The sequence below is a fragment of the Telmatherina bonti genome, assembly GCF_933228915.1.
Source record: "Telmatherina bonti genome assembly, chromosome: 22".
NCBI classification, from domain to species: domain Eukaryota; kingdom Metazoa; phylum Chordata; class Actinopteri; order Atheriniformes; family Telmatherinidae; genus Telmatherina; species Telmatherina bonti.
In genome coordinates, this window is record NC_136631.1 from 34,904,479 (window position 1) to 34,926,174 (window position 21,696).

General features: G+C 41.1%; 2 protein-coding genes across 2 annotated transcripts in view; one reads left to right on the forward strand and one right to left on the reverse strand.

The window, feature by feature from the left end:
* Window positions 1-317: 317 nt before the first annotated feature.
* On the reverse strand, window positions 318-9,824 carry wdr32 (WD repeat domain 32; the record flags this gene model as incomplete). The annotated part of the gene is made up of 7 exons (XM_079262451.1): window positions 318-689; window positions 4,620-4,765; window positions 4,849-4,929; window positions 7,723-7,925; window positions 8,223-8,420; window positions 8,608-8,721; window positions 9,361-9,824. The coding sequence occupies 7 exons, from the start codon at window positions 9,822-9,824 to the stop codon at window positions 318-320; spliced, it is 1,578 nt and encodes a 525-aa protein (XP_079118577.1).
* A 3,356-nt stretch (window positions 9,825-13,180) lies between these two features.
* The window catches only part of hhipl2 (HHIP-like 2), a gene marked incomplete at its 5' end in the record, with an annotated part of 10,856 nt that continues 2,340 nt past the window's right edge, over window positions 13,181-21,696 (forward strand). Inside the window, 7 exons of the mRNA XM_079262762.1 lie at window positions 13,181-13,540; window positions 15,940-16,592; window positions 18,061-18,204; window positions 19,713-20,044; window positions 20,197-20,323; window positions 20,571-20,716; window positions 20,804-20,885. Coding sequence (XP_079118888.1) covers window positions 13,181-13,540; window positions 15,940-16,592; window positions 18,061-18,204; window positions 19,713-20,044; window positions 20,197-20,323; window positions 20,571-20,716; window positions 20,804-20,885 — 1,844 coding nt within the window. The remainder of the gene's footprint in view (window positions 13,541-15,939; window positions 16,593-18,060; window positions 18,205-19,712; window positions 20,045-20,196; window positions 20,324-20,570; window positions 20,717-20,803; window positions 20,886-21,696) is intronic.

The window sequence follows — 21,696 nt, forward strand, 5'->3', positions numbered from 1 at the left end:
AAAACACGTGCATTCAGAGAATCCAACACATCTGGTCCTTTTTGATGGTTTTGAAATACAAAATGATACTAAAGAGGCTGAAGAGCTTAAAAAAATATTTGCAAAGATGGTATAAGAGTTTAAAATCATAGAAAATATGTACTGCATGAAAAATATACAAAAACAACGGAAGATTTTTATGCAGATATTTGTGTAACTGTCAAACTTGTCAAAGAGTTAAAAGCCTCACTGATGTATCTCCAGATGTTCAGTACAGGAACTCTTGAATACTTCCTAAGCCAGGTTCTCAGTGCTCCAGCAGGTCACCCCCCTGCATGTTAAAATTTGGGCTGATAAAGAGCCACGCGTCCGCTGAGGCAACCCGAGGCCAGCTGGCAGTGCGTTGGGGAGAACTTGGTGGTGAGCACCACGTCGCTGTGTGAGTAGATGGAGCGGATCTCCCTGAGGCAGCTGGTCTGAACGGGGAGGCAGTCGGCGAGCTCGCTGCAGCGCTCGTCAAACGCCAGCAGGCGGATGCCGTAGCCGTAGGGGGAGCAGATGAGCCGTCCATCCGGGCTGAAGCACAGCTCCTTGATGTAGCCTCGCCCCACGTTGGCCTCTTCAATGTAGTGGGTGAGGCGGAGGGAGCAGCGCGGGGAGACCAGCGGCTGCGTCGGCGCTCCCTCCTGGAACTCATAGACGCACGTCCACTGAAGAGGAGGACGAAGAAAATGGACGTTAGTAATATAAATAATGCAAGCACAAGAAATAAGTTACAAAATAAAAGGATTAGAGGCTTTTTATCAATTAAGTTATCACTTAAAAAGAACCTTTTTGATGACATGAGGTGGGCTAAAGGTCTTAAAAAGCAACCAATCATACGCCGATCTGAAGAAACTTCAGAACAGATAAGAAACAAAGGCATTAAAAGTTGCTTTTAAGGTTTTGGGGCTCCAGTAAAAAACAGTCATCTTCACAAAGAAAAAAGAGGAAGAGTTGGGAACCTTCAAAGGACTGGTCTGCCGGCCAAAATGAATCCTAAAGAGCGTCAGCAACCCTTTCAGGAGCCATAAAAGAACCAAGACCAAAATCTAAAGCACTGCAGGCCTGACTTGTCCCAGTTACGGTTAGTGTTCATAACTCAGTCAATAAGAAAGAGACCGGGCAGTGTCAAGCCAGATTCAGACGACAGAATCCTAAAGTTATTAGGTTTTATTTTGGCATTAATGGTCAGGGGGAGGGTTGGGTTGTGTTGTGTGTGGCTAACGTGTGTGTGTGTGTGTGTGTGTGTGTTTTTAACTGTGAAACTGCTTTTATTTTTATGTTAAGCACTTTGATATGATCTTGTATGAAAAGTGCAGTACCAATAAAGTTTGATTTGATTTGGGCCAAAATGGCTGCAGTTTTAAAGACACACTACAGAACTTTTGCCATTTTTTCCGTGACACGCCCCCTATCGAAGTCTAATTCAGCATCCATCTTGCATCCTTCCTGACCTGTCAGCTCTCTCCAGCCAGCAAAAGTTGATCTTATGAGGACTCGTTTCTCTCTTTTAATCTTCTTGCGTTTTTTTTTAAAAATTTTATAATGAATCAGTTTGAAACAGCCAGGATGTTTTCCAGAATGTGAAGCGAGACTTTGCTGCAACATCCCGCATGAAGAAGTTGTATAATGCGGTTCTCTCGGCCTAAGAACGTAGCAGCGGTTCCAGAAACGCACATGATGTCACTGCGCCAGCGAACTAGTCCAGAACGCAGAGATTTAAGGTAAACAAAACAAACAAAAAGTTATGTAATCCGTCTTTCAGGTGAAAAGCATTGCCGACAAAAGAGCACAAAGAACAGTCGCACATTCAACAAAACAAAGCAAAAGAAAAAAGCATTTTGATGATTTCCAAGACTTTTGAGGAAATTTTCTGGGGACTGATGAGACAAACGTGGAACTTTTTGGAAACCGTGCACGTAGTAATATCTTGTATGAAACTAACAGATCACATCCCATAAAAACACATCCCAACAAACAGGGTGGCGGCGGTGTGATGGTCTGGGACTGTTTTTGCTGCTTTAGGACCTGGATTATTTGCTAGATTTAAGGCAACAATTAATTTTGCTCACTGCCTGAATATCCTGAAGGAGAATCTCTATAAGCTGAGCAGAAAGTCCACTGCTGAATAGCTTTAAAAAACAAAAAGGTTTTGTCGCAGCCTCGTCAAAATCCAGATTTAAATCTAATTAAGATGCTGTAACATTAACAGAGACAGGCAATGCATGCTCAAAAACCCTCAAACGTGGCTTAATCAGACAACTCTGTAAAGTGTGGGTCGAAATTCCTCCACAGATTTTTTTCCTTTATGTCATAATTCAAAAACTACTAAAAAATGCTTTATGTTTTTGATAAATAATTATGATGATGATTATGAATTAGGCTGCACGGTGGAACAGTGGTTAGCACTGTGGCCTCACAGCTAGAAGGTCACTGGTTCAATCCTTGGCTGGGGGGGTCAGTCAGTGGTCTTTCTGTGTGGAGTCTGCATGTTCTCCCCGTGTATGCGTGGGTTCTCTCCAGGTACTCCGGCTTCCTCCCACCATCCAAAGACATGCATGATAGGTTAATTGGTTACTCTAAATTGCCCATAGGAGTGTGTGTGAGCGTGAGTGGTTGTTTGTCTCTGTGTGGCCCTGCAATGGACTGGCGAGCTGTCCAGGGTGTACCCTGCCTTTCGCCCGAAGACTGCTGGGATAGGCTCCAGCTTCCCCGCGACCCTGAATTGGATTAAGCGGTTTAGAAAGTGGATGGATGGATTATGAATTATGCTGGGAGCAGCATGTTTTCTTTTACAAGTCATTTTAAATCAAAAGGTGGAAATATGGATCAGTTTCTTAAATGAGTGCTTGATGGCAGATCAAATTAAACGATAACGAAACCAAATTGTAGGCAGACAAGTTTAAAACCCAGAAAAGATTAAATTAATGATCTAATTTATGTTTGATCACGTGAGCAAAAACGATTTAATGTTTATCTTCTGTGTTCACACATTCTTATAATTGGCAACAAGGGAGAAAATGAGTCATTAGTCACCTAAAAACAACAACTTTCTGTCACAGACATAAAGATTTACTCCATCATTCATCTGAGAGTGTAAAAACCTACCACAAAGACAAATGCATCCCACAAATGTGAGATATTTCATTCATATAATAGACGTATTTATCCACCTAAAACTATCTTGTTGTTGTCTGGAATTAGCATTATCCCTTTTTATTTATGTTAACTATACAGTCTAGGTGGGTTTCAACCAGTTTTTTGCCCCTAGATCACAGCAGGGCATCTGGTGTATTGTAACGTCGTAGTAAAAACCGACCAGCTACATCTGCAGATATCTTTTTATACCATTTCCAAAAAATTCAACATTAGGGCTGGGTGATAATGACCACAATCTCATATCCTGATATGGCTCATTTTATATCCCCCTAACAATATACCTAACGATATAAAATTTTTTGCGTACTTTTGTGTCCGTATGCATCAGTTATTTGTAAGAAATGCTTGACAACGGCAGCAGTGATGTTCTTCTATCTGTGGGAACTATGGCCGTATGTTGTTTCACGGGTAAATACCTGCTGCAGAGTTTGTATCTGGAGTTTATTATGAGCTTTCGCCTCCACTTGACGCTGCTTTTGTTCGTTGACTCTATTTTTTATTCTGTATTCTTTATCCTGATTCCAGCGCAGCTGATAAAATGAGTTAGTTGTGTCGGAGTCCGTTGTTGGGACTGTGAGCTAGTCTGTTGTCGGTTCCACGTCGCTCTTTTTATATCCAAACCGCATCCAGACAGAAATTTCCCTCTTTTAGGAACAAGCTCATCGGTTTGGGTCGGCTGCTCATCTTTTAGTGAATTATCCTCTGAAACACGTCTGCTCCCCTCTTTCTCCATGTTGGTTTATGTATTGCAGCATGCATGCTGTAAAGCGCATCTTGACGTAAAATACTGCAGTAAATAGTGGAAAAAAATCGAATGTAGGGATTTTTTGCTTCACAATATTGAAATAGAAGTAGTTAAAAAAAAAAAAAGAAAACATTTTTTTTTCTTTCAAATAAGTAAAAATGATCCATCATAAAATTTGTCATTTTTTATTGAATTTTTTACTTGTCTTCTTAGACAATATAGCAGCAGAATGATGGTCTGGCTACTGTGTTGTTTTTTCCTTATTGAAATTAAAAAAAAAAAAAAAGACAAGCAAAAATAGTTTTGTACATTTTTTTTTGTTTTTAGTCTATAGAAATCAGCAAGATCGAGGAATCATGAGAATCGCAATTTAAATCGAATCGCCACCCAAAAAAAATCTAAATTTAATCGGGACGAAACCATATCGTCGCACCTCTAACAGTAAAGCACCTTATCGATAGAGCCCCATATAAAACAATACGCATTTTCTAACATCCAAACCATATGTATCGTCATATCGCCCAGCCCTATTCAACCTCAGGGAAGAGGAGCTCTGTCAGAGATGCATGCAGCAAATATGTAGTTTTATATAGTTTTTGCGTTTAGAGTTTGCTTTTAGCTAAAGTTACTGCAGCACAGTAACTTCAAGTTGCTTCCAGGTGTATAAAGCAGACAGCAGCTGCATATTTCCCACCTCCTGGTCGTCCATGTTGCTGGAGCAGCGGATGAGAGTAGCCCAGCCTTTCGGGTGGAGCTGCAGGGAGGTGATGCAGTTCCCTCTGTCCCTTTCACCGGGGATCTCTGGAGTTAAGACTTCCAGGCTGTTCCTGGGAGAGAGGCCTGTGAGGATGGAGGTTGTGATTACTGTACAGTCAGGAAGCTCAGGTGAGACGAGTCTGAAAATGGAACAGGGTGTCTCCGACCTTCTCTGTGAGGGTGAATCTTGCCAGACTCATTCCCCTGGCGAAGAGTACCAGCTGACCTGGACGCTGACGTTCCTCCATCTACAAAATCACAAATCAATATTTGTTTTTACAAATGATAACTCAAATTTACCATTGAGACATAAAGCAAGCAATAATCTTCAACAGTTAATACCACCAAGTAACCTGTGGAAAGTTATTTTATACTAGATTCATGATATTATCTCCATAAAACTACACAAAACCTCTTATTACCAAGTAAACACAGGATTTTATTAATGTTTCATAAATATAGTTAAAATAAAAGACCTAAACATTCAATCTATTCAGGCATTCAGACTTTAGCTCCAAGTTAAAGCACCTTCAGCAGGCTTAATCTTCCAGCCAATAATCCTACAAGCTTGACACACTTTTCCTTTGGAAGGTTCTGCTGTTCTTCTCTGCAGACCACAAAGGTCGACCGGGTTAAGGAGCTTTTATACAAGGTGGTTTTCAGGTCTGCAAAGAGTCAAAGTCCAGAATCTGGTCGGGTTGCTCCAGGACATTCATAGAGTACTTTAGTCCTTCATTAGCCTCAGCCAGCGGAAAAACTATTTAAAAAAAAGTTCTGATGAACATTTGTGCTCCTCCATCCAACCATCTCTGAAGTCTCCACTACACAACAAAACACAGGTCTGTTGCTGCTGTATTAGACTACAGGGAAGGTATTGATTAGGACATGCTCAGATAAGAGGATTTTACTTCTCATCGTTTCACATATGCCATCAGTAAAACTGTTTAAGCTAACGCCTAACGACAACGTTAAATCAAGCTGCGATTGTAGAGTCCAGTTAAACATAAACATGTAACCTCCAACTGCATTGTCTGGGTTTGTTAGAACAGATTAGAGAACTTTGATCTCTCATGATTTCAGCCAAATAAATACACTCATACATTTTAATGGTCTGGATTCAGTTGTTCTCACAATAATTGGGCTTTCTCTCATGCTATGTAAGTTTCCTCAGTAAGTAGGGGACATAAAAGAAGTTTAATGACCAGCAAGCGAGCTGAGGTTAGATCACATGACAAGGTTTTAAGTCTGATTTTCACAATGCAGACAAATGGCCGAGATCTGAGACAAACCAGCTTTTTGACTGATGGGAATGAACAGCTACGTGGGGGTGTTTTAAAAGGCTGATTAAGGGGCTTTAACATGGAGCCAATTCAATTCAATTCAACTTTATTTATATAGCCTCAAATCATGGCAATGCCATCTCAAGACGCTTTACAGACAGAGGGGAAAACATAATGAAGGCCAATTCATAACAGCCTATTTAAGGAAACCAACAGATTGAGTTGAGTCCAACTCAATCTCCCATCCTGAGCAAGCACACTGGCGACAGTGGGAAGGAAAAAACTCCCTTTTAACAGGAAGGAAACCTCCGGCAGAACCCGGCTCAGGACAGGCAGCCATCTGCCTCTGCTGTGTGGGGGGAAGAGGACAGAAAGACAACAGACAACAGGAACTGCTACTCCCGGCCAGGGAGACCTGCTGAGACAGGAGACATACATGTTAATGATGCAAACCAATGCCAATGAAAGCTTAAAGCCTGTTCCATCCTCCACGAGAAGCGAGAACTTTTTTCTTGTTCTCGAGGCTCTGAGAAGAAAATGACGTCATTTTGTTCTCGCGGACGAGTTTGAGGACAGTTCTTGACACACCAGGCTGGCAGAACTTTTTTCTTGCGGGGCTGCGAGAAGTGTCGTGTGATTGGTCGGACATTGGAGGTGGGCGTGGTTAACACGGAGAAAGCAGGAAGTGGAGTTGCTGCTTCCGTGTGTTTGCTGTTGCTGGCAAAACGGATTGTTTTGATAAAACAGCTGATCGAGGTGGTGCGAAAGTACCAACATTTTTACATTAAAACACTCGGACCCAGCCGCGTGCACGGCCCGCCCTGCCGCGTGCACGACCCGCCCAGCCGCGTGCACGACCCGCCCTGCCGACCCGCCCAGCCGCGTGCACGACCCGCCCTGCCGACCCGCCCAGCCGCGTGCACGGCCCGCCCTGCCGCGTGCACGACCCGCCCAGCCGCGTGCACGACCCGCCCAGCCGCGTGCACGACCCGCCCTGCCGACCCGCCCAGCCGCGTGCACGGCCCGCCCTGCCGCGGACGAAGCTGCTCGTTAAATATGAAACTAGAAACTGGGAGAGCGGAGACCTCCACCAAGCACGATGTTTAAGAATTCTTTTAAAACATTCCTGGATCCAAACGGTGATCCGGATCACCACCAGAATTTAATCAGTTCTTCATTTTTACATTTGCAACAACTCTTGAAATATTTATAAAATCCCTCCGTAACCTTTTAAGTTATCTTGAGCAAAAAGGCGCCGGGGAAACTCGGCGGAGGGAACAACCGGGTTCATTGCACATAAAGCAGACATCTCCCCCCGCAGTGATCCCTCCCCGCTGCAGACCTGCTTCTCCTGGAGGATGTATGGACCTGCCGAACAAGACGTTTTTTCTTGTTCTTGCAGCCTCAAGAACAAGAACTCAGTTCTTGCGTCTCGTGGAGGATGGAACAGGCTTAAGAGACGGGCTCACAGGAAGTGGCAAAGTGAAACCCAGAAAAGAAAATGACAAACAAACAAATGAAACACAACAGGCTGCAGAGTAAAGAAACCACAGTCTGTCCAGGAAACTGCGCTGAATTTGATTAAATGTTAGAATGAGTGTCCACAACTCTGACATTTTCAGAGAGCAAAAACTGTGCAGAGAAACTCTCAGCTCTCCTCAACAACAAGCTGAGCAAAGCAGACGGAGGAAGAGTAAAATTCTTGTATCGCATCATGAAAAGAGAGACATATGTGTGGATGTCAAGAGACGCTGTTCTAACCTGAGCTGAGAGGAGTCCGTCGCGCTCGCAGCATGCGGTAGCTGCCCACCTCCAGGGACTGGGTCAGGTCCAGGTCGTGGAGGATGAGCAGGTACCCTGAGGAAGTGGAGATGAGCATCTTGGAACAGTCGGGCGTCAGACGCATCCTCATCAGGTAGCGAGTGTGGAAGAACTTCTTGTGTGGGCAGCCGTCTTCTGTAAACCTGCAGAGAAGAAGATCATTTGGTTTGACAAGAAGCAGCGCCGAAGGGAAAATGCTCGGAAACATGTGTTGCTCAAATAAAAAAATACGTCTCAAATTAAAATAGATAAGTAGACTTTTTTTATTCTAACAAGGTAAAACGGATTCATTTCAACCACTTTGTTATGCTCATTGTGATCAAACTATACGTGTGACAGTGAACACAGAGACCAAACTTTCATGTTCTAGTTTGAACAAGACTGTTTTCTCATGTTTAACCCTGTAAATATGCACGCTGCACACTGTAAAGATAACCCACCTGTTAGTGTCCCATGTGATGACATTGCCATCAAAGCCAGACGTGACAAGGAGGCGAGTGTTGGTGTCATACTCGATGTTCTTCACCCAGCTGGCGTGACCGTGCAATGAGCAAACCTTCGAGTTAAGCTTACGAAGGTCCCATAATGCTATCGTGGTGTCATCAGAGCAGGTGGCAAACAAACGATTGTCCAAAAACCTGCAAAGACGGGTTGTAAATTATCGGTTCTAGGTTTTCAGGCAGACATGAATCTGGATGGCTTGGTGAGCTTTATAAAGGAGTTTAATATGAATGTTAACCACAAATGGAAATGCCTTAAAGACTCGTGTCATCACAGATTGTCATCTCGCTCCTTTAAAAGCTCAGACAGCTTAAAGAAATGCACCTAATGTTGTTGACACAGTCCTCGTGCGCCTCCGTTAGGGTTTTGATGTGTCTGGATGAGATGGGATCAAACAGGAGGACCTCCGTCTGCTCGCAAGCCACCGTCAACACAGACCTGAGAAAAGCGTGCACACACAAATGAGAGACACGACACACAATAGGAATAAAGTATGCATTTCTTTGACAGTGAAGCTCTGATTTCAGCTTTATTAAAATAGCACAGATTCATGAGAGTCATGTAAAGGAACATTTAAATAAACAGTCCAATTCATTCATTAAAGTAAACAAATGAATTATCTGCTCCACTTATAATTCAAGGTAGCAAATTTACAATAAATAACAGTCATTTATTTCTTAAATTGTGAGGAAACTGACAGCTCTTTTCTTTTATTTAGTTTACTATCTTGAGCATGCTTTCCTCCTGAATGACCACCACACAGGTAAATATGAACAGAGCAGAGACAACCTGTTAGGAGCTGCAAACTGAGGCATCAGCAACACTTCACTGCAGAGGAAGGACTTGTTATATCCCGCACTCACACCAGCATGTAAACAAATATGCCCCAGACTAGCAAGCTTGACCTGGTTTGGCTGCAGGATTTACTTCCTACATCTGCTGTCCTGAACCCTGGTTTTACTCTTTGCACGTGGCTGTTTTGAGTGTCTTCTTAAAGATTGTTAAGGCTTATTTTCATCAGTCTATGATTTTATGACTGATTTGGCATGTGGAGTGTTAGACATGTTCTTGCCTTACCCATCCGGGGAGTACTCCAGGTTGAACACTGCTCCATGCGTCTGGGTGCTCAGGTTGACTGACTCCACAGCCGGATTCATGGAGCAATACAAACTCGTCATTATCCTGAAGTTATCCCTAGCTGGGTCAACAAACAGTCCTCGTCGTATAGTCCTGCTCTGCAGCCAGGAAAACAGGCTGCTGCCCCTGCTGCTGTCGGCGCTTGAGCTCCCGCCGCTCCCCGCCTGCGACTCGGCGGCCAGTTTGCTGCCGGGCTCTCGCTCTTCCTGCCCCGGAGACCCCGCACCTCCATCCGGGCGATCGTCGCTTCTCCTTGCGGGCGAAGGACAAGCCCTCCGAGCGATGCCAGCTTCCTGGTCCGATTCATTAATATCAGGATCTCCTTCTTTGTTGGAGACGGTGCCGGTGGGCCTGTCCTGCGACTCATCGGCGTCCTCGCCGTCGCTCCGGTGCTCCGAGCTCATGGTGTCTCCTCTAGCGTCCACGGAGCGACGTCTGGGCTCCACGGAGAGAAGTCGACTGTCCCCAGTCACCTGCTGAGCATAACCCACGTCTTCCTCCACACATTTACGGTGCCATGGCGGGGGATATTAGCCGTATAAGTACGATAGTATTATGTTTTGTTGCCAGACTCGGCAGCGCCTTATCCTTATCCACCCGACTAAACCGGAAGATCACCGATTAGATTTCAAAATAAAGGTTCAAATCAGGAGAAGACAAGGCGGCAAATTTCGCATTATTTGCTTTGTTAATCTAAACCTGGACATAAATGAATAAATAAATAAATAAACCAGAAAAACACTCGGAGAGCGCAAACCTCCGCAATTTTCTTTGAATAGTTTCTGGATCCAAACAGTGATCCGGATTTGCAATAACATGGTTTGTTAATCTAACTAACTAACTAACTAAATAGATAAATAAATAAATAAATAAATTAGAAAAGGACTCGGAGAGCGCAAACCTCTGCAATTTCCTTTGAAAAGTTTCTGGATCCAAACAGTGGTCCGGATCACCACCAAAATTAAATCAGTTCTTCCTTTTCACATGTCCAACAACTCCTGAAAAATGTCATGAAAATCCGTCCATGACGTTTTGAGTTATCTTGAACACAAACAAACAAATAAACAGACAAACAAATAGACAAACAGATGAAAAATAAAAAGAAACATAACCTCCTTGGTGGAGGTCATCAATAAACATGCTCTCATACGTCTCTTTAATCAGTAGTTTAATCTGAAAAATAGAAACGGATGTGTCATGATTCTTTCAACTAACTTTACAAATCTTCTCACCCAAACAAATGCCAACAATGAAAAAAAGAGAGAAAGACCACTTCCGTTCCTTTATGCTGCTTCAGTCGACTCATTGCTGCCATCTGCTGCATTGAGATCATAAGTGCGCTATCATTTCCTCATTTCAAAACCTTTTAAGAAGGATCTTTATTGAACAGGTGAACAACACCAACAAAGCGTACAGCTTGTACCTAAGTACATCCATATTCCCAAGGCTGCTGAATGCAAAGATTCATATATAGAAACTGTTTTGAGGACATCTTTTTTTCTGAAATGGATGCTAAGGCACCCTTTATTAATGCTTTATTAATCTCCTAAAGTGAAGTTATTATTGATGTGTATCAGGTCCTTGGCTTTTTACTCTTTAAAACATGAAGTGTCTCAGGACACATCACCAGTTGTGTACCTCAATATCAGAATCGTCCATTTATCACAATACACCGTCTGCTGAGGCGGGCCCACACAGGTTGATCAGTCCTGGGTGTGTGTCTCACGGTTAACTGCCTTAGCTGCCCAGGTAGTGTCACTCCTCTTCAGCTCCAGCCAATGGCTCATCCTTTCAGCTGTAAGCTCTTTGATGGGCTGTCTATAGGGCCGTCCCTTGACTCCAACCTCCCTAAGGAGCTTTGCTGGCTACAAAGCCCCCACACCCCACCTCCACTTAAACTATGTGAATGAAAAGCTCCATTTTTTTTCTGTACTGCTTCACTTACTGCCGGCCATTGCACAGATAATGTTCACATAGCTCAATGATATGATAGAGGTTTAGAGCTATGCTGTATCATTTTAAAGATTTTTCTGTTTTTAGGTGAAAAACTAAAACTTCATTTGTGATGTGTACCATCTCCATTTATTCTTAACCAGTAACGTGTATGGCTCTGGAGCCACATCCAGAATCGTTTGATCTCGAGAGGGTTTGGCCATTAAAATGACAGCAGTAACCTATTGATAATTAAACTCCACGTTGTTTTAATATAAACATCCAGAAGCAAATTATCACGAAGTTTACATTAAATAAACTTTTTAAAAAAAGGTTTTGAACAACCGGAAATTTCTGGAGATAAATAAATTAATGTATCTCAACAGCGTGGCTTCACAGGAGAAGAGTCCGGCTGCTGAACTGGCCTGCAGTCCATCCAGAAAACATCTGGCTCATGACAACAAGTCCCAGGACTGTTAAGTAGCTAACATCCTCACTCAGACAAGAATGGGACAACATTCCTCTCCTAAAACTCCAGCAACTTGTCTCCTCATTTCCCAGATGTTTGCACGCAGTTGTTAAAAGAACAGAGGATGCTACACAATGATGAAAATGATCCTCTTCCAGCTTTTTTGAGATGTTACTAACATTAGGTTGAAAATAAACTAACTGTTTTTACACAAACAAATACATATTTACATAGTTTTGCATGTATGATGTAAACAATTTACAAACAGAAAGTTTTTTGTACTTGTTCATTCTGAAAATAAAGGGATTCTCATTCAAGTGGAAAATTAAACTAATAACAGGAATACTTCTAAACTTCGGGTTTCAAGACTATTGTTGTGCATTTTATGCTGAAGAATAGATCAAGAAAATAAGTTAGAGTAAAACCACCACTATTAGCAAAATGTTAATATGATATACAAAGATGGGATAGGGTCCAGCTTCCCTGTCACCCTCAATGGAACAAGTGGGTTGGAAGATGGATGGATGAATATACAAAGGCACATAATTTTCCAATATGCATTTAGTCATTTTCATCTGCATCTGTATTGACTAAGTCAACAAATGATGTCAAACTTATCATTTTTCATTAAAGCTGCTTAATTCAGGAGAAGTGTTCATTAATTCTGATAATAATGCACCTTGTGCAACTGGTACCACACATGTTGAATGATTCACATTTCATATCGAATATTTTCATAACAATAAAAGGCTTTATGCTGCAGAAACCGTAAGGGGAGTCACATTTACTCCCCGTTTACTTTGGCATCAGCAGAAAAGAAACATCAGACACCTGATGGTTATATTCAAATAAGAAGGTGGCATGCTGGAACAGTTTATAAGAAGCATACAGACACATGTAGGTACGATGTTACACAAACAGCACTGCCCGAGGGCGCTTTTACATGGAAGTGAGACATAATTACGGTTTGTGTTGTGAGCTCTTATGTGTGCATGCCTCCACACCATGGCGCGGTGTGTGTGTGTGTGTGTGTGTGTGTGTGTGTGTGTGTGTGCTGCGTCTTTTGTGCTCAACATAGTGGATATTACTTTTCCAACTTTGCTAAAGTTTAGAAAACGGTTCTAAAAATCACAGAATGAGATGAAAATGCGATTATATACATTAAAATATTTAAAACAATAAAAAAAAACCTTGGATATGGAGACACAGCCGCAGGCAGAGCGCGCACACAGTGTATAGCTACCAGCATATTTTTAAGTGAGTGTGCGTTCAAGTGCACGCGCGCACACTTGACACAACTCCCAGCCTACATAAAGGAGAGCAAACTGGATCATTTCAGGGTTAGACATAGCAAAAAAAATGGCAAGCAAGCGGAATGCTGCTGTCTGTCCAAGCGGTGCCGGTTGCGCGGTTTTACGCGCAGCTGCAGGTCCGACTTCACCGAAAAACACGCGGAGCCAATCTGGGGTGATCCTGGTTTTGCCTCTGATATTACTGGTCTCGACCCAGCCGGCATCAGCTCATCCTCAGTGCCTGGACTTCCAACCACCTTTCAAACCTCAGTGGCACCTTGAGTTTTGCAGACAGTATGAGGATTTTGGCTGCTGCGACCAGAAGACGGACAACATGATCGCAGAGAGATACTGGGGCATCATTGAACTGCTGGAAACTGCAGGTTATGAACTCTGCGAGGACTTGCTGAAGGAAATAATGTGCCAGGTGAGTATTCTCTCAGAGATGTGTGCTGGGGATGTTACCTTTACATAAAATATTATACATAACGTTATTTGACAGAATAAAGCATTGCCAGATGTGGATTAATATCCATGCTATATGACGAGTCAGTAATCTTTCAGCTCTTGCACAGTAAACAACAGCCACTGTGTTGTTGTGCAAAATATCAGAGTGAAATAACAATGGACCTTCCAGGAAAATCTGCCACCTTGATAACATAATACATGCTTCTCCTAAATTTTAATCTGCAAGTCCCCTTGTCATGGACACGAAAGTATACCCCTATATAATCATACTGGTTTGAATGGTTTTTCTCATCACTTTTGTTCCCCTATACTTCCCAAAACGAATCTCATTTGTAGACTCCTCTGACTACAGAACAAATATATATATATATATATATATATATATATATATATATATATATATATATATATATATATATATATATATATATATATATATATATATTTGTATATATATATATATATATATATATATATATATATATATATATATATATATATATATATATATATATATATATATATGTATATATATATATATATTTGTATATATATATATATATATATATATATATATTTGTATATATATATATATATATATATATATATATATATATATATATATATATATATATATATATATATATATATATATATATATGTATATATGTATATATGCTTCAGGAACTCCTGAACCAATGTTGTTACTTGGTTCATGGTGACATGACTGTTTCCACGTACACTGCTGCTTGAGGGCTCAAATGTCCTGCACATCCAACATTGGTTTCTGGTTTTTAAGATTCCATCCAGATTCTGTTCATTTTTCCATGATCTTCTACCTGGTAGCTGTTCAAAGACCAAAGTAATATAAATGTCTTTTTGATATTTTATGATCCATCTTTGGAAGGACTAAGCCTCTGATATCTGTTTTTATGACCAATCCTGACACCCTTTATCTATTACTCTGACTGTAAAGTTGTCCAGAATAATTTTATTTCCACAAACTTTTAGTCTTTCCTCACCTCTCTCCAAACCTTTATTTGAGCATGATACTGGCATTGAAGACACACTGCAGAACGTTTCCCATCAGCGCCCCATATTGACAGCTAACTCATCATCCATCTTGCATCCTACCTGACCTGTTGGCTCTCTCCAGCCAGCAAAAGATGATCTTAAAAGGACTCTTGCTTTGTCCCTTACTCTCTTTAATCTTCTTGAGTTTCTTTGCTGAATCAGCAATGTTGCATGTTCAAACAACCAGTTCTTTATTATACCATGAAGCGAAGGTCAGTCAGTCAGTAAAAGTCAGTCTGATGTTAACTCTTGTTTTATGATTAACTCTGTCACTTTCTCCTTTTATTTCTGTCTCTTCTTCCATTAATGTAATCTTGCATTTCTTTGCTGAATCAGGCCTGATCAGCATTCATTTTCATTTCATTTCATTTTCTAAACCGCTTAATCCAAGTCAGGGTCGCGGGCTGATCAGCATTCAGTTGTGTTGATATCCAGTTGCTGGCATGTGACGTGCTGCAAAAAGCAAAAATCAGTTGTGATGTGATACTCCAGGCTCAGAAAAAAAAGTTTTTAGGAGCGGTTTCTCAGCTGTTTTGACGTTGCTTGGCAACGACTGCTCCAGGGAATGTACATAGTAAATGCCAGTGTGCCATCAGAACAAGTCAGAAACACATATTTTTAAGTTCAAATAGTTAAATATTACTACTTTAAAGGTAGAGTATGTAAGATTTTTAGTATTTTCAAAATAAATTTATAAAAAAAAAATAACCACAATCATAATTAGATAGTCTTTTAAACATGTATGTTCCAGTCTGTCTATATTTGATGTGTTATTAAAATACAAGTTTAATTAATGACAAAGACCCTTCTTGAATGTTTTCTGACCAGTAAAAAAAAAGTACTTTTTTTCCACCAGTAGGGGGAGTAAAGCCCATTTATTGCAGAGCGGCTCTGAACTACAGCACACAAGCGATTCCTGCCCTCACTGGAGCTGGAAAGGAGGAGGGGTGAAGGGAGAGTTTTGCTCATTACTGCCAACCTGTGGTCGTTTGTGGAGGTAGCAGTTTTGTGGTTTTGCTCACGACCTGATGTTTGCCACCTGGTGGTGGAAAGAATCGCCCTGAAATCTTACATACTCTGCCTTTAAGACATTATTTCTTAAATAAGTTCAAAAGGTTTCTTGAAATGATGTTTTGAATTTGAGCAAATTCTTAAAGGAGACCAGAGTTTAGGCATTATGTAACTTTGGTGTGATTATGCAGCTTCTCCGCCTGTGATGGCGTTAGTGGTCTCCACGGTGAACATCTAAACGGTCTGCTTCTTGGTCCTGTTTCTCCCCTCCAGGAGTGCTCTCCATATGCTGCCCACCTCTATGACGCTGAAGATCCGTACACACCTGTCAGAGAGCTGCCTGGCCTCTGCTTTGGCTACTGCTCTGAGTTTCATGGCAAATGTCGCCACGTGCTGAAGTATTTAACTGAGAACCGGGTGCTGCTGGACACCTCTGAGCGGGACATGTCCACATTCTGCAGCATAGTTGACCTGTCTGACCAAGACTACTGCTACCCCAACGTTCTGAAGAGCACTGACCTCAACAGCAACCTCGGACAGGTGGCTGAGGACCCAAGAGGATGTCTCCAGCTGTGTCTGACTGAGGTAGCCAATAGCCTCAGGAACCCAGTGCTGATGCTGCACAGTGGCGATGACACACACCGGATGTTCATTGCTGAGCAGCTGGGCTTTGTTTGGGTCTACCTACATGATGGGAGCCGGCTGGAGCAGCCATTTTTGGACATGAGCGGGGAGGTATTGACCACACCTTGGCTGGGGGATGAAAGAGGCTTTCTTGGTATGGCCTTCCATCCCAAGTATCGGTACAACGGACGTTTCTTCATCTACTACTCCATTCACGTCAACAATAAAGTGGAGAAGATCAGAATCAGTGAGATGAAAGTGTCAGCTCATGACATGAACATGGCTGATCCTTACTCAGAAAGGTAAAGGGAATGCTCTCCTTCTCATTGTGGCTTCAAAGTATTTTCAACAATGTAGGTATGCCAAACCACACGCTGAAAGACATCTAGAAATGCTTCACTAATACTGGCAAAGGCTGGGGTAGCTTGCAGAGACATGCGTAGACAGCTATCCTGCCAAAGATAGGGGAAGTTTTCTGAAGCCATCAAGATGTTCAAAGTGCTACACAAAACTCTGAGTGTCAAACCAAACTGCACAATTAAAGAAAAAAAAACAATCATGCAAAGAAATAAAAAATACTGCTCCCACCAAGTATAGTTGGAAGGTTCCAGGTTTAAGTTGTGGTTGATAAGAAACAAATTTATTCTGTTATTTGGATGAACTAGCATTTCAATGCCTCAGGCCTTGTCAGCAAGGAGCGACATCAACACTACACCAAAGCAGCAGAAGAAGGAAGACATAGATAAAAGCTGGCCTATGGGGTGCACTTCAGTGATAAATATTTCACATTTAAAGTCGAATTGCTGCAGGGCGTTTTACTAAAAATGTCAAACCTGTCAACTCAGGGCTAAAATCACATGTAGACCACAATTTAGCTGTTACCTGAAGGTGTATAGGTAGCAGTTTGTTGGTTGAAAAAAATATGGCAGGTATGTAAACTCACCGGCCAATTTCTTTGCTTGTTATGCAAAAAGCACTTTTTTTTACTGGTAGGCAAACATTTAAAAAGGTTCTTTGTCATCAATTAATTTATTAATTAATTTATTTTGAAAATATTGAAAATCTTACATACTCCACCTTTAATTACACTCATAAAAACTCTAGGTCTTTATTTTTCTTCTGAGGATAAAAAAAAAGTGGCATAAAGAACATGAAACTCTGACTAGAGTTCGTGATCAATGAGAGAGAACATCAACACATGCAGTTACAGAAGCACCAAAGCCCGATTATTATTATTAATTACTCTGTCTTGAAATGTTGAGCTCTATCATTTGCCTTTAGTCTTGTGCAAATTACACCCCTTGGAAAAGATATGAATTCACACATTCTTGGAGGATGTTCATCCAGCTCTTTAATTTTGTAGAGAAAAAGACTAAATCATAGATATGAGACAAAGTTATGTTATTAAACAGCTGGATTGTCTTGCTTTGTAAAATCTACTTATAAAATGAGCGTGCATTGCTTCCACATGTAGGTTCTCAGTCACCAAAGCCAGGATGACGCTGGTCTGATCATCAAGATTCAGCTTTGAAACAGTTTCACAGTGTCCATGTTGTTCTGCTAAATTACTGAATATTAAAGCTGCACCCTCAAGCTTCACTGTAGCTCTACCTGATGGTTAGAATAAACGGTTAATAAAACCAGTGGTGCTTTTTCTTCATGTAGAATAATAAAAAAAACTGATCATTACCTCAGGAAATTCAAGAAGTCACCCATATATCATCTGTGATATATACAGTTGCATTAAAACTCTTTTTTTTTTATGTTCAGGGTTGTTTTAGAAATAGAGGAACCAGCAGCGAATCACAACGGTGGCCAGCTGCTGTTTGGACGTGATGGTTATTTGTACATCTTCACTGGAGATGGTGGAAAAGCTGGGGATCCATTTGGAAAGTATGGCAACGCACAAAACAAGTAAGTGTTTCAGGTTTCCTCAAGTGTGAGAAAACCTGCGGAAACTTGCGTAACAGAGTTAAGACTGCATTCCCACAGAATTATGCTTTCTTTTTTTTTTATTTTTATGAAGTACTGACACATTACCCGAAAGCACCATGTGGTTTGCTACCACCAAACCTAACATGCTTGGCAACAAGGCTTGACCAAAAGAGCCACTTGTTAAATTAAACTTTCAGATTTGGGATATACTCTTCTTTTAATGAAAAGTTCAGAGATCACCTCAGAGTTTCAGAAAATAACAAGCAGGGCAGCAATGAAAGAGATGATGTACATTCTCAGAATGAGACATGGAATGAGCTCTGTAGGCATACACATCTGCAAGAATACCAAAAAATGGAACAAATTATGCACATAAAAGATGCAGAGGAAAGACAAAATGCTTTGTATCCACCTTTTTTGTTGAGCATAAATGGGGCTTCAGCTACCCGGGCAGTCATGGTGAAAAGAGAAGCTACATGTGCTTGCTTCTCAAGCAAGACTGAGAGCAAGAGAGTCCATCCACAAGACTGTGGATGGACTCTCTGCAGATTCAAAGCAGGAACCAAAGGCCATTGAGCTGATGTGTAATCTTGCTCACATGTCTTCCAACACATATTGAATATCTTATGATGTCAATGCCATGAGGAGTGGATGAGAAGAGACGAGGAGATAGAATCCAAATGCAAGAGAACGAGGCAGATGAACAGTATTAAAAAGAAGCTAGAGATGCTGCAATGGCATCATTGCAAGATTTTTGCACAAAAAGTAAACAACAAACATGCCAATTTTAGTACAACTCAGTATAGTCGGATTACAATTCCAGTAAAACAAATCTATTACATGGTCCACATTGCTCCAATTTGGAATAATTTTTTTTTTTTTTTCAACCAACTCATAAAAAAAGATTGGCTGAGGAAATCAACAGATTGCATCAAATCTTTTCTTTGATTCAATCTGAGCATGCAAGAGGTTGTAGGCGACAGTGGGGAAGAAAAACTCTTGTTTAACAGAAGGGAAAGCCTCCAGTGCCAACCGGTTTGCAGTGGAGAGGACAGGAAAAGGCACCATCACTCAGTTAGGGATACATGCTGAGAGAAAATAAGAGGCACAAGACAGTTTTTAATCATGTCAAATCAAATCAAACTTTATTTATACAGCACTTTTAATACAAAAGCAGCTCAAACGGCTTTACATAATAAACACAAATTATGAATATATATATAAATCCATCACACATTTAGTTTCAAAACATACACCTGATCATACACATCTTATCACACATACGCATCATCTCACACACACACGTCTACATAGTACCACCTTTAAAACGATTTTTCCTAATTTTTGGTTAACTTTTTAACATTTTTGGTTATCTGTTAAAACCACTTCATATTCTGACACATCAGACAGATGTGTCGTTTGATCAACAGCTGTTTGTGATTCATTGTATTTAAGTTGCTACACTGTGGTTTCTCTTTGCTTCCCAGGAGTGCTCTGCTGGGAAAAGTTCTCCGCATTGATGTGGATGGAAATGACTCTAGCGGGAGAAATTACAAGATTCCCGCTGACAATCCATTCCTCAATGATCCAGACGCCCGGCCAGAGGTGTTTGCGTACGGGGTGAGAAACATGTGGCGATGCTCTGTGGACCGTGGAGACCCGCTTAGCCGCTATGGCAGGGGCCGAATATTCTGTGGAGATGTAGGTCAAAACCGCTATGAGGAGATTGACATTATTAAGAAGGGAGGAAACTATGGCTGGAGGGCTAAAGAGGGCTTCGAGTGCTATGACATAAAACTGTGCCACAACTCATCTCTGAGTGAGTATTCTCATGTTAAACGCCCCCTCATGATGAAACTCAAAAGTCTATTTTTGATACTTTCACCACCTGTTTTTTTCAGGCATAAATAACTTTTTTCCACAAGCTTCAGATCTGAGATAAATCCAGCGTGTCTTTCTCTGCCACAACAGATGACATCCTCCCTATATTTGCATATAGCCATCATGTTGGGAAGTCTGTGACAGGGGGATATGTGTACAGAGGATGTGAATCACCCAATCTGAACGGCCTGTATGTTTTTGGAGACTTTATGAGTGGGTAAGAGGTCTGTGCTGAATGAAATAAAAAAAACCACAAATGCTTTCTGTTAGCTTTTTTTTTTTTTTTTTTTTAGCAGGGAATGAGAAGCATTGTTGTCACCCTGGTTTGTTTTGTCAGCTGTTGAGTCTTTTTGAGCAAATTCACACCTGAGACTACAGCTCCTTTTGTTTTGAGTTTTAAAACTTAACACAAGTTCTAAGGTTTGCTGCTCTGACAATATCAATGATTTCTGTCATTGTTGTAGTCGCATCATGGCGCTAGAAGAAGACAGAACAACAGGAAACTGGAAAGAGAGAAGTGTGTGCATGGGTGATGCAACAACTTGCTCTTTTCCTGGACTCATCAATCATCACCACAAATTCATCATCTCCTTTGCTGAAGATGAAGCAGGTAATATTTGCTTTGTTTCTACCCTGGTTTAACTCAGGAGTGTAAATAATATGCCACCACTGAGTTGTTTGATGGTGTTTTTTCCAGGAGAGCTGTATTTTCTCGCCACTTCTTACCCCAGCGCCATGTCACCTCATGGAACACTGTTTAAATTCATGGACCCATCAAGGTGCAGTATCGGATACACACTGTATCAATGTAAAATCCTAAAAAAAATCCTCCTTATTGACTGATAGATGCATGCAGAAACCTCATAAGAAATGGTTTCCATGAAAAATTAGCTATTTGAAAGCAATTCTTAAGGAAGAAAAATGGGGAGAAAAGGTTTAGAAATGCATGATGACACAAGAACTGGACTGATAATCAGTGACAACAGGTTTGCTGGAGTAATCAATCCTCCCCAGACCTTCAACCTTAACATTAGTGAATCAGCGTGGGATCATTTAGCAAAAGATACAGAGCAAAGGGCAGCCAACATCTACAAGAGAGCTTTTGGAAAGTCCTTCAAGAACCCTGCAGAACAATTTCTGATGACAACTTAAAGAAATGAAAGAAATCTGCAGGCTATAGGGATGAGTCTCAAGCTTTTGGAGCCACAGTCCCCAAGATTGGTGTCGGCCATCCCCAAACCCAAGCAAAGGCTGAGTGGTTGATGTGTGATTTATCAGACCGGACATCCTACAGCCATCCTGAATATAGTGATGAAAAACTGTCAGAATTGTCATAAATAAGGAGAATAAAGTGGTTTTTAGTGGATTTGGTACATTACTGTTAAAGTGCACCTACACACCCAAAATCTGATTCTTTAGCAGGAATAATACTAAATTCCTATTTTAAATTTGACATATATGTTAATTTTGTTGTTTATGGGTTAATGTGTTAAAAAAAAAAAAAAGAGCTGCTTATTTGACAGATTTATCTCTGAATTAATTGCTTCATTTTGACAGCTCTGATCAAATTTCCAATTTTATGTTATATAT